Consider the following 13,071-nt stretch of genomic DNA (forward strand, 5'->3'; position numbering starts at 1 on the left):
ACTATGGACCTGTTTCGTACCCAAATTCACCAACAAAAAAGTCTGTCGTTTTTTTGAGGGGGACGAGGTAAACTCACACATCGAAAATATTTAACACCATTAAATATATTATTCTGTGTCCATACACTACACACAACATTATATTTGACTCGCAGTACACACACGCGTAATTTTTACACAGACAAACAACACATTGCTTAGACTATCCACAGAATATATACATAGAATATTCGATTACTTGATCAATTTTTTGCTGTTCCGTCAAAAGAATCGATTCTTTTTATAAATTGTTTTTATTACGAATTTGATAAAATTAAGTTAGAATTACTTACAAATGAAACTACTCCGTCTTTTACTAAACTACAAGTTTTTGGCCGTTTTTTATGCCATTTAACTACATAAACCGATATTTTTAGGGAGCTCTTTACACGACGAAAACGATTACAGCAACAGTTTTTATAAACGCGTTAGATCATTGCCAGAAGGGTAACGGTTAGCGAGGCAGGTCCTGTTATTAATGGTCGAAGTCGTAAGTAGTATCCAGTAGTATCTATTATTATGTGTGTTTTTTTAACGTTGTATACCACAAATGGCTAAAAGTTGTATACCTTGTAGGGGCACCCCCCGTGGATCATGCTTCTCAGGCAACACAAAAACAAGGTACACAGGTAACACAGCGTCTTCGCCGGCGAAGACTAGGTCCCCGATATCTGATATCACCCGGTCGTGGGATTTTTAAATCACAATCTCGGGGGCGCCCGGACTGATACACTTAGCCCTAAACACCCTTCCAGAACGGCCCTCTTAGCCGAGGTCCGAGTCTCAGATGAGACGCCGTTAGAGAGTTGTTCCGCTCATCATCATCTTCTGCTTCTGCCTTCGGGCCCCATGAAACGATGATTCGGCGCCTGCAGAAAACACTGGGTGACGCCGCATTATAATATAAAATCCTTGCACCTATTATACTAGTAGGTATAAAGTCCTAGGAAAAAAATATTTATACTTTTTGTTAAATTTTGTCTATTACTTAAATGAAAAAGGAAAAACTGGTCGTGTGGTTCTTTAGTTATTATAGTTTAAAATTTTGACAAATGTCTAAAATATAAATAAACTTTTCAATCTGGACTTTAATTTCTTATGAATTCCAAATTATAATAATGCGTAAATTTTAAAAAATGGACGGAGCGCCAGAAATATTATCGGATACCGCCACTAACTGTAACTTGGCATCGGTTTCAGAATCTTTATCTGACAATAATAACTACCAAGCAAAATTAGATTCCTTAGAGAAAAAGGCCGTGCATTTGAGGTCAAAACTTATTTTATTTACCAAATAATATATTTTCGTTATTTATTTAACTTCACAGCAGACTGTGCATTATTACAGATTAACTCTGGAAAAAGATTTTAAAGCGGCCGATTTTAAATGGAGTTTGTTTGTAGCGGCAGCGTTTAGCTTCAGATACGAAAGTTGCCTTAAACCTTTTCCTCCTGTTTTTCTTAAGAATGGAATTAAAGACATGGATGAATTGGTAGATATATGGATTTTTCTCAAATTCATTTTATAGACCAAAGACTAGTCCGTACATATAGTGGTTGAACAATATATGTACGGACGAGTACCAACGAGGACAAGTTTAAGTCAACACATCACAATTTTATTATTTTAGCTCAGCGTAATCACAGACGTGCCAGCTTTAGATTTGGTTTTACAACAACTGGACAATCTTGATAACCTGGCCAATATAAGCGACATTCTTGACTTGTTATTTTACGTTCTCGTAAGATTAAAAGAGCCTAGCTTAAAGAGTGTACCACAAGAAGCTGTAAGTTTGAAATAATTAAGATTTACAATAATAAGCTCAAAAAGGTTTTAATTTATAGACATTAATGTTATTAATAATTTTTAGCATGATGCCGTTTTGATAAATGCTCACTCATTGCTAGCAGCCACTAAGCCACATTACATATTTCAAGTGGTCAGTTCTTGCAAATCATCCGCGGAGTTAAAGTGGAAAGAACTAGCAAAAAATCACAGGGTGTTTTATGCTTACCACGGAAATCGTCTCGAAAACTTTTACAGTATATTACATTTTGGCTTGCAACAACATTTACATAAGGTTTTTATAAATCCACATTTATTATGACCGTTACATTTTATTCTGAAACCTTTTTTAATTTAAATTTCATTTATTTAGACAAACGTGGCGGGCAACGGTATAAATCTTTCACCAGAATTAAGTTTAAGTTTGCCGTATAGTCATGGAGGCTTTGGTTGGGGTGCTAGCTGTATTGGAGGTCACCTGTCTTGTGTAGCGATGTGTGAAGTTATTGACGCTCTTGAGGGCATCAATTACCAAATAAAGCCTGTCACAAACGAAGGTTAGTAGGTACATACGACTATCTCATTATAGGTAATTCCTCACACTGCGGGGAAGCAACGCTGCATGAAGTTACCTGTAAGCGTTTATATTTAATTGTGTAGACAACACATTACTCTATAGCCGTAACACATGACCATGAGCAGTATCTACTTTGCGCGATGCAGCAGTCAGCACAAAAACGAGGCGATTGACCTTGCGCCACAGATAGAATGCTGTCCACTTGTACAATGTACAATATTGTACATAGTGTATCGAATAGTTTCTTTAGAAATACGTTTTCTGTGCATAAACCACAATATAAATAGGTAGCAGCTACCAAACTATTCGATACACTACATAAAGTTTTAGCAAGTCGCGCGAGACTAAAATGGGGATGATGACTACTAATCAAAATATTGATTTTTATGGTACATTCGGATATATAAGGTCAATGTTAACTAATTAATAGGTACATAAAAATGCGAATGTTTGTATGAATTTTTGGATGTTTGATGTTCGTCCCGAAAAAAACCGTTGCTTCCTGAGATTTGAGAAAAACTGAGGGTTATGATGGTATGAATGTTTGTTATTCTTTCACGCCGCAACTATTGAACCGAATTAACTGAAATTTGGAATGGAAAAAAAATTGTCATAGGTAGGTATACAGAATTTCACACAGACATTTAGAATACTTTTAGCCCGAAAAAAGAGTCCTGTGAGCTAAGAGATGTTTACTAATGTTAAAATTGCATAGAGTTATACCTTCACACTAATAATACAAACATATTATAAAGGCGAAAGTTTATGTGTGTGTTTGTACTTTTGTTACATCGCAACTTGCGAAATTGGTGAAGTACCAATTTGGCTAAACCAAAGTTCCTCGAAATTAGAAATAACAATTTATGCAGTGAAGACGAAATTATTCATATCCTATAGCTTGGCAAATTCATTGGTAACGCTCCTAATGGCCCGCGCGGAGGGGGGTAGCGATGCCCCGCGCGCACAACTTCATACCCGCGCATTCCTTCCCCTCCCATCACCCGCATATTATGGGAATGTCATATAACCACCTCCGTTTATCTTGACGGCGCTTTTTTGCAATTTTCCACCAACAAGCAGAGCTGGCCTGTCCACTGCAGTGCAAATTGCAATGCTTAGTGTAGTTTAATTTTAATAAAAATATGACACTAACGGAAAAAATAATTTACTAAAAATTTTCAGGGGATGCTGTTTATGACGAAGATAAATCTACAAATGCCGAATCAGACACTCGCACTCCCCAATTTGTTGTGACCAATTGTGATTTAATCCGAGCACGGTATTTACTGGTTTATGCGAAACAACCTACGTCAATGAGATTTCCAACTACAATATCGAATAGAGATGGTAAAGATATTGACTGTTAGTTATTTCGGACTTCAGTTTGTATACTATTGAGTATTATGTGCTACAGTCAAAGTATTACAAATGGTCTTTGTGTTTTCAGCTGGTGGCTTACGGCAATGGTTTGCTCATCACAAGCTCTTTTCGATTCTTCTTGGCTATGGGTTAATGCTGGCGACTATTGGTTTTGCAAATAATCAGCCCATGCATTATTATTACAAAATCCTTTTGAAAAAAATCGATTGTGCCATAAGTAATATGAAAGTGTAATGCTAATGCACATTATACTAGTTTTTAAATATTGTACTTATTGTATAAAAATGCCTTAGTCATTTACAAATTGTAACGTTGTTAGATTTTTAGTAAAGTTGTCATTCTTCTGAAGTTATAGTTCAAACTATTGTTACATAAACACAGAACCCACCTTGTGATTATTATGGTCTATAAAGTGTGAAATGTCTACTAGCAATTCATCATCAATATTGTCAATGGACGTAAATTGTTCTGTTGGACATCCTCTAACGCCTCCGTGGTGCAATTGCATGCGCGCTGGATTTTAAAGATGGAGGTCCTTGATTTTATCCGCCGTGGTGGTCCGATTGAGGTTTTCTTAATTGGTCCAGATCTGGCTGGTGGGAAGCTTTGGACGTGGCTAGTTACCACCCTAATGGATTTTCGTTACCTAACAAACAAGTTAGCCAGGTGAGATTGTAGTCAAGGGCTAACTTGTAAAAAATAAAAAAAAACGTAAGCCTCTTCTAAGCACTTCTAAACAACCCGGTCGCCAGTATCCGGCGGCTGCTAGATCTCATAGTGGTGAGTCGACCAATATTCCGGCATCGCCATTTCAGCACCTTGGGACTTAACGTCCATTGGCTCTTCAATGTCACGAACATTGCCCTTTAAATGTGACTATAGATGTCCTCATTTCTGATTGGATCAAGATCAGTTTCCTACTCTGAGCCTTGCTACTGGTAGATCCATTGGATAACATATGGCACCGAATACATTAAGTTAGTTGAAGGTATACCCGGCACCGACATAATGAAATATTATTGCTAATTTATGTAAATTGGTAAAAATAATAGGATTTCAATGACTCTACATACTCGTAGATATTTAATTACTAATATACAAAAGGAAGTAGGTTATTTAAGAACAATGTGATTGCCGTTACAATTGTCTCGTCATGGGCGGAAGCGCAATCACTGTACCATCTGATTTTATTGTGTCGAAATAATGTCCAACCTGCATGGTTATTGTAGCCCATCAGTTTTAAATTTGCAGGCGTTGAGTGACACTCGATTAAGTGTAGTAGCATAAATTTCAAATTTAGAATTTAAACTTTATCTGAAATAATCATTATAAATTATCAAAAATGCAGATATTTATTATTTGGTGTCTCATGTTGCTGTTTAACTCTGTTATGGGCCAAGACCCCGTAGCAAATTTGCCGCAAGGTCGTGTTGTAGGGGTAAGTTATTTTTATTGACAACTCATAGTTCATACTCATATTCTATAAGACTACGGGTACAAGTTTATCCCATATTTGTTTTTTTATTTTCATATTTACACAAAAAAATTAAAAATAAGGTTTCATTTAAACAAAAAAACTGATTGTTGCTAAAAATTTCAAGCTTTTGTCAGAATACAAGTAAATATTTATTGAGCCTTTGTTTTGTAGTTAGTAAATGATGTACGTATGTACGTACTTACGTAGATGAAATTATTTTAACTTGACCTTCTTACTCGTAATAAGTATAGTAATAAATAAGTAAAATATAAATAAGTACTTAAATATAGGTAGCTATATTATCTATATTATTTCTTACTTTATCTAATATTCAGATTCAGGTTTTTACGGAAAAATCACCTAAGCCGATAGAAGCGTTTTACGGAATACCTTACGCATCTCCACCCATCGGCCGGTTAAGATTTTCTGTAAGTATATTGCGAATTTTCTAAAATTTCCCTATAGAAATATATTATTAATATTATAATTTTCATCAGCCCCCGGAAAGACACACTGGTTGGAGGAGAACTTTATTTGCTCACCGCATGCCACCACGTTGCCGCGACTCCATTGACGAAAGTGAAAATTACAAGGAAGATTGTCTGTACCTAAATATATGGACGCCACGGGTTTGGATTGTCAATTTACATTTTTGTTATAAACGCTTAATTAATATTGTTGTAACTATTCCTTATTTTCAGGCAGCGAGTAGATGGCAAATTACTACCAGTTTTGATTATATTGTACAGCGATTCATGGACTCAAAATGGAAAAACGTTGCCATGCCAAGAATTAGCCGCAGAGGGCATTGTCGTAGTTACTGTAGCGTATAGACTTCACGTTTTAGCTTTTTTTACTTTAAAATCAGTAAAAGCACGTGGAAATCTTGGTTTATTGGATCAGTATATGGCTCTACTTTGGATACGAGAAAACATTGTTGCATTCGATGGAGATCCTAATGCAATCACTTTGTTAGGACACTCTGCTGGTGCTGACAGTGTCCTTTATCATATTGTATCACCTCGGACGGCTGGTGAGTTTGAGATATATAATTATACCAGTTGTTTTACAACAAATAAAAACTTTACAAAAAACAAGCTAAGGATTCATTTACACGAGCAGCACGTTGCCAACGTCAGCTGGCAACTGCTACCGACAATTGCCATCGACTGCAGTGGACTGCAGTCGGCAACAGTCGACTGCAGTTATCGGTAGCAGTTACAGCTCCTGTTAATGAACCCTGAGTAAGGACACGTCGAAAACGTTTAAACGTGTGACTTTAACCACAGAAAACACAATATGTACAAGCGTTAACTAAAGAGTTTATAATCATTACGTTTTACTTTAAAATGCGTTTTTAATTATTCGTAAGTTTATAAATAGTAATCGTTAGTTGTAATAGTTGTTCAGAGGTTTTTAACAAACATAACAAACATAAAACATATTTGCTTCTGCTTGTATTATTTATTACCTTCTTACATACCTACACGTGTTGATGTGCCACAACCATTCCATTAGTTCTTATAGCATTAAAGGGGTTCGAAGTTTAGTAGCCTATAAACAATTTGTATTAATATGATACTCGTATATTAATCTTCTATTGTTCACAGGAATGTTTCAACGTGTTATAATGATGTCACCCAACAATATTTGGAAAGCGATAGAGAAAGATGATCAAAACTACTATTCAACAGAAAAAAAATTCCAAACTATGATAAAGTCCTTAAACTGTTTACGAGACTCAGAAAATGAAATACTTCAATGCTTGAGATCGCAATCGTTATCAAATATATTTAGATCAATTTCGGTATGTTTTTGTTTATTTATTTAATTCTACAATATAGGTTACTTAGAAATAATTTAAGTACAAAAAAACCCATAGTCATAAAATTGGCGTTTTTGTGAGAATAGCGAGTTCACAAGTATGCTAATTAAGATTAGGATGCAATTATGTATTTTTATTTGGTTTTTAAACTGGAAGAAAAATGTAAACTTCCTTAGATGAGTTAAGGTACTTGTTATTTGTATAGTATATAAATAAGTAAAATCCAGTTAACCATTCTCTGAAAAAGTTTCCTAATTTAAACAATACATTACAATTTTATATTTCAGAACAATTGGACAAACATATTTGAGCCGATTGCGGATAATTTCTTACCCGACAAAGAGCAGTACTCACCACTTCCGTTATCCTCTGCATTAGTATCGTCTAAGTTACCAAATATACAACTGGATGTTCTTCTTGGAACAACAGACCTGGATGCTATACATTATGGTAATTTTACTTCAAAGATATCATCATCATCATATCAGACGAGGGACGTCTACTGAAGGACATGGGACACCTTTTGTAGGGACTTCGTGCATATTATATTACATTTAAAATCTAAACATAAAACACCAAGTGCAGCTTAACCACTCTTATAGGTATTTTTGTACGTCAGTATGTAGGTACCTATAAAAATTACGGTTTTCTTTGTTTTGTAAATTAGAAAAGTGTTAATTTTCAAATTGTGTTTACAGATTATAATTACGATGAGGCGATAAAGCGAGGTCCAGATTCCCTATATGAGCACGCGAGTGTGGCAGTTATTCCGGATATCCTGCGTCTGTTATCCATAGATCGACCAGAAACATTACCACTTGTAATCATATTTAGTTTTATTTTACTTCCGTTAAAAAAGCTCTCGTGCGAATGAGGGCTTATGGCCTATTTAGCTTAATAAATCCAAATTGTGGTGTAACATTCTCGATACCATCATTAAAAATACTAAAATCATGTATATACAGGGTGCTCGGGAGTTTTCCCATAAGTTCAAGGTGTTGACGAGTCCACTTATAGGAGCCGAACTGCGTAACTAATATTTTTTTAGCTAAAAATTAAAAACTTTTTAAGTTTTCATACAAAATAATTCAAATAATTCTGACTTTTCATTTAACACACGCCTTTATTTATCCTTGCATTTTAAATAACGTCAAACTTGGCTACTTCATAATTATGAGGATGCATTTATAAGACACATTTGAAGATCTATTTACCAAAGAAATATTATTTACCCCGAAAATATTAATTTTAGAACACATGTTCTTTGAACATTTTTAATTAGTTTCGGTAATGAATATAACCCCATAGTTATGGGAAATACTCCCGAGCACCCTGTATATGTAAAATCTATTTCAGCTGACACAGGCTATTCGTTGGGAATTCCTAGGACCAAAAATTCGTACATCAAGGGACGAACATATTATGAAGTTAATAGAAGAAATTGCACGAATGGAAACATCAGCTAAATGGGGTGCTGGATGTGCCCTTCTAGCAGCCAAACTTGCACGACGAGTTTCTCAGCTATATGTATATCGGTACTCATTGCCGTCTGACATAGATTTGAACGGTCGTTCCCTTAATTTTACAGGTAGCCACACGTACTTACAACTTATTAACAAAACTGTAACCATTTCAACGTTTTTTAAATCCAAGAAAATCTGACGCGCATTTCCCAGTTGTACGTCTAGATTGATAATGATATCAACCCATATTCGGCTCACGGCTGAGCACGAGTCTCCTCTCAGAATGAGAGAGTTAGGCCAATAGTCCACCACGCTGGCCCAATGCGGATTGGCAAACTTCACAGTTTAGCGAATTAAAAGAATTTTAGAGAATTAAGAGAAATTTAGAGAAATTTAGAGAATTAAGAAAATTCTAAGGTATGCCCGTTTTCTCCTTTACTTTTTGAGACACGTGATGGTTATTTTTTTTTAAATGCACATAACTGAAACTTTATTAGAGACTTTATTTTATGACCGTCTGGATGCCAAAAGACTCTCATATCCGAACTTACTATATACAGGATGTTTCGTAATTAATAGATAAAACGTAAATACAACTAATTAGAGGTTAAAACTATAATTAAGTAAGTACTAAAAACTGAAACTGATTCATGATGAAATAAAATTTAAAATCCTGAAAAAAAATATAACTTGGTCACCCTAGGGATTATTTCAAAACTATTCAAATTAGTTTAGATAATTAGGTGGTGTTTTATGCATTAATACGATTTGCGTTTTATCCATTAATTATGGGACATTTGGATGGGTTTTTTTTAACCGAATTAAAAAAAAGGAGGAGGTTTCTCAATTCGTAAAGACCGTAAAAATATATTTTTTTTACATTACCAGTTACGTACACCTTTGTGAGGGTCATCTCCTCCCGAGTCAGTCGGGGGAGAACGCCCCTCCAAGTATTGGAACTTTCTCCCCCAAATGTTCTTCCAGCGGTTAAAGCCTTTAGACCTATAGGTCACCTGGTGGGTATATTACACTTACCTATTACCTAATTATTTCATTATTTGTTTAGGTGCAACACACGGAGCTGATATATTGTCACTCTTAGGAAATTCTCTAATACTTCAAGTTGCCCGACGTCCTGCGAGTCAAAACGAAAAACGACTGTCAATATTATTTAGAAAGTACATTACTAATTTTGTGAAATTTGGGTAAGTAAATAATGTAATTAATTAATATCATCGACCGTAGATCGTTAGATGGGCCTCAAAGCGTCGCGGAGTTGTCATTGTTTTCGCACATTGAGTAACATGCGCTTGTTACGTACTAAGATAAGATGTGCGTGCACGTCTTTGGGTAATGAATAAAATTCTTTAGTATGGAGAGGCTCATGTGACGATTTATATCGATGCCTAATTATTACCCTACTTACGCCCTTAGCCGGATTTTATGACTAACGTTTTTATATTTCAGATCCCCAGATAATCAAAACGAATGGTCTCGATATATGGTGGGTGATGCGTACATTCACGAAATTTGCAAAAAAGAGGACTCTAGTTGCAATAGATATAAAACAAGTAAAGAAATAGCTTTTTGGCTTCAATATTTACCCCGTTTGTTTTCCACGCTTACATCTGGTGAACAAGCAGAAAAAGTTGTAAATGCAAATGGTAGGTAATGAATAATTATTATACACGTAATATGCAATATTGGGTTATTCGTACTATGACAGCTTCAAGCACAAGTAGAACACATATTATAATGCCTTGATTGCTTTGACTAATTTAAGCTTGATTATGCCATACCTTAGCAATGATATTTTAAACGTGTTTCCTTTTATAACTTTTGTATTTCTTTTTATTATCTACACTAATAAATAAATAAACATACACCACAACTTAGCCCCAAAAGCCCCAAAGAGTTATGTTATGTTATTTATGTTAGTTATGGGTTGGTACTAAGATAGTGGATTTTATCATCTATACTAATATTATAAAGAGGTAAAGTTTGTAAGTTTGTAAGTTTGTAAGTTTGTAAGTTTGTAACAATTTTTTGAAATTGGGTAATCTTCGGAACTACTGGACCGATTTTAAAAATTCTTTCACCAGTAGAATGCTACGTTATCGGGGAGTGCTATAGGCTATATTTTATATTTCTATCATATATAACTACTGAGATATCGCGGGTTTTCTCTTACAGGTCAGACCGAAAAACTTACTTATTCGCATGCGCTGCCTCAACCATTGCGTATAACTGAAATAAATGTATGGAGGCTTTTTGAACCTTTAAAAGTTCTACAAAAAAGTCCGCGACACCATATATCTATCTTTTATATTTTAGCAGATATAGTACCTTTAGTACTTTAATAAATTATTTAAATTTTAAATTAAGGTTTACGTCATTATTTACACAACTAAACTTAAATCCTTATCAAAATAAATTATTTAATAATCACAAGTATATTATAGAGATAAGATTTGCCCTTTACAGTATGTTAATTAGTTATATAGTTTCGGAGATAATACAAAATTTCTGAAAGTCGCAGAAATGCCGCTATATGACGCCCCGCGGTTTCAATTACGTGGTTCCCGTTCCCGTATGAATATGACGACCAAACATAGCCTATGACACTCGCAAATAATGTAGCTTTCTATTGGTAAAATAATTTTCCAAATCGATCCAGTAGATCCAGAGATTACCCCCGACAACCACACAAACTATACCTCTTTATAGTATTAGCATAGAAGTCGCTTGGGAAATTATAGTCTTTTGGTCATTGCACCACGCACAAAAGGCTGGACCAATTTTGCTGAGGGTAGGGATAGGATAGAGGTAGGGAAGGGGTAGGATAGAGGTAGGGTAGGGGTAATTTAGGAAAAGTGTAGGGTAGGGTAGGGTAGGGTACGGATAAGGTAGGAGTAGTGTAGGGTAGGGGCAAGGTAGAGGTAGGGGAAGGCTAGGAACGTATAGGGTAGGGGAGGAGTAGGATAGGGGTAGGGTAGGGCAGGGGTAGGGTTCGGGTAGGGTAGGGTTAGGGTAGGGATAAGGTAGGTGTAGGGAAGGGTTAGGGGTAGCGGTAGGGTAGGAGTAAGGTAGGGGTAGGGTAGGGGTAGATTAGGAGTAGGGTAGGATAGGATATGGATAGGTTACGGGTAGGGTTAGGGTAGGGTAAGGTGGGGGGAGGGAAGGGTTAGCGTTAGCGGTAGGGTAGGAGTAAGGTAGGGGTAGGATAGGGTAGGGTAGGGTAGGGTTGGGTAGGTTTACGAGCAGGGTAAGGTAGAGGTAGAGAAGTTTACATCAATTTTTACGCGGACGAAGTCGCGGGCGTCCGCTAGTATTAAATATTATTAGTGGACACCTGCGACTTCGTCCGCGCAGAATTCACTTTTTCATAAATCCCGCGGGAACCATGGATTTTTCCGGGATGAAGTAGTAATGTGAAGTAGTAGTAGTGAAAGTAGCCTAAATTTTAATCCAAAGAAAAAATTATTTCCATTCCAAATTTCAGCCAAATCGCTTCAGTAGTAGCGACGTTAAAGAGTAACAAACATACATCCGTACAAACTTTCGCGTTTATGATATAAGTAGGATGTATATAAATTACACTTAGGTATATAAATACACCCAGACACTGGAAAGCATCCATGCTCATCCATACTAAAAATATAAATACGAAAGTATGTCTGTCTGTCTGACTGTCTGTTACCTTTTGACGGCTGAATCATTGAACTGATTTATATTAAATCTGGTAGATACATTTGTACCTTGGAGTAGAACATAAGGTATTATGTATATTGGAAAAATACATGGTTACCGAGGGATTTGTAAAAAATAGACGCAAACGGAGTAGCGGGCAACCCTAAGTTCTTTAATTTTGTTATAGTTAACCAACTACGTAGGTACACAAGTTTTTTTTATATTTATAATTATTTCTTTGATTCTCAGATGGGCAACGACTTCACGGAGGAGTAATAGCAATGTGCGGCGTATCGCTTACGCTGTTACTTTTATTGTGTTTTTGCGTAATAATTTTACATAGATTACGCACTCGAAGACCAATAGACATAGACGAACATGAAGCTAAAATTTAGTTTAATACGAGAACCTATAACTATGTTAAATATGCTAAGTTGCAAGAATTATTGTAAATATATTTCATTTTATACGGTTTTGGTTTTTATTAACAAAAAAAAATAGTTATATGACTAATACAATTAAAATAAATTAAAACTAATACTTAAAAATACTTATCAAAACTTGCCGCCCTTGGTAGGGTGCCCATCACGCAGGCAGTATATATCTACTAGTATAAAATCGCCATGTTCATGTCTTTGAAGTGAAAACTTCTTTAACCGTGTTGGGCATTTTTTGCGGTAAGTAGAGGAAAATCTTATGAGTATGCGTCACCGACATGCTTAGTGCTTAGAGCATTAAATCTAGACCTATACAGTTGACATTATATATTATGTATTTTCCTCATTGTGTAAGTGTCGTAGGCTCTTTAATGGGACCTCAGCGACGTCGTCAGGA

General features: G+C 35.6%; 2 protein-coding genes across 2 annotated transcripts; both read left to right on the top strand.

Annotated features, from left to right (window-relative positions):
• Positions 1-1,048: 1,048 nt before the first annotated feature.
• Positions 1,049-4,161, top strand: LOC112046909 (protein mono-ADP-ribosyltransferase PARP16). Its single transcript, XM_024083755.2, has 7 exons — positions 1,049-1,309; positions 1,388-1,532; positions 1,671-1,826; positions 1,911-2,120; positions 2,199-2,382; positions 3,585-3,764; positions 3,850-4,161. The coding sequence occupies exons 1-7, from the start codon at positions 1,176-1,178 to the stop codon at positions 4,014-4,016; spliced, it is 1,176 nt and encodes a 391-aa protein (XP_023939523.1). The 5' UTR covers positions 1,049-1,175; the 3' UTR covers positions 4,017-4,161.
• A 626-nt stretch (positions 4,162-4,787) lies between these two features.
• Positions 4,788-12,710, top strand: LOC112046908 (pyrethroid hydrolase Ces2a). The gene is made up of 11 exons (XM_024083753.2): positions 4,788-5,220; positions 5,595-5,687; positions 5,757-5,888; positions 5,965-6,292; positions 6,870-7,066; positions 7,372-7,534; positions 7,783-7,904; positions 8,441-8,672; positions 9,614-9,752; positions 10,015-10,211; positions 12,487-12,710. Exons 1-11 carry the CDS (start codon positions 5,125-5,127, stop codon positions 12,630-12,632), a joined length of 1,845 nt encoding a protein of 614 aa, XP_023939521.1. The 5' UTR covers positions 4,788-5,124; the 3' UTR covers positions 12,633-12,710.
• The last annotated feature ends 361 nt before the right edge of the window (positions 12,711-13,071 follow it).

Source organism: Bicyclus anynana, chromosome 1 (genome assembly GCF_947172395.1).
Source record: "Bicyclus anynana chromosome 1, ilBicAnyn1.1, whole genome shotgun sequence".
Lineage (NCBI taxonomy): Eukaryota > Metazoa > Arthropoda > Insecta > Lepidoptera > Nymphalidae > Bicyclus > Bicyclus anynana.

What these genes read in the sequence shown, in the direction of transcription:
- LOC112046909 (XM_024083755.2), top strand. Translation starts at nt 1,176, where the DNA reads ATGGACGGAGCGCCAGAAATATTATCGGATACCGCCACTAACTGTAAC. An exon ending in AAAAAGGCCGTGCATTTGAG is followed by an intron (nt 1,310 to 1,387) that starts GTCAAAACTTAT and finishes GCATTATTACAG; the next exon opens with ATTAACTCTGGAAAAAGATT. An exon ending in TTAAAGACATGGATGAATTG is followed by an intron (nt 1,533 to 1,670) that starts GTAGATATATGG and finishes TTATTATTTTAG; the next exon opens with CTCAGCGTAATCACAGACGT.
- LOC112046908 (XM_024083753.2), top strand. Translation starts at nt 5,125, where the DNA reads ATGCAGATATTTATTATTTGGTGTCTCATGTTGCTGTTTAACTCTGTT. An exon ending in ATATATTTAGATCAATTTCG is followed by an intron (nt 7,067 to 7,371) that starts GTATGTTTTTGT and finishes TTTATATTTCAG; the next exon opens with AACAATTGGACAAACATATT. An exon ending in AAAAGTTGTAAATGCAAATG is followed by an intron (nt 10,212 to 12,486) that starts GTAGGTAATGAA and finishes TTTGATTCTCAG; the next exon opens with ATGGGCAACGACTTCACGGA.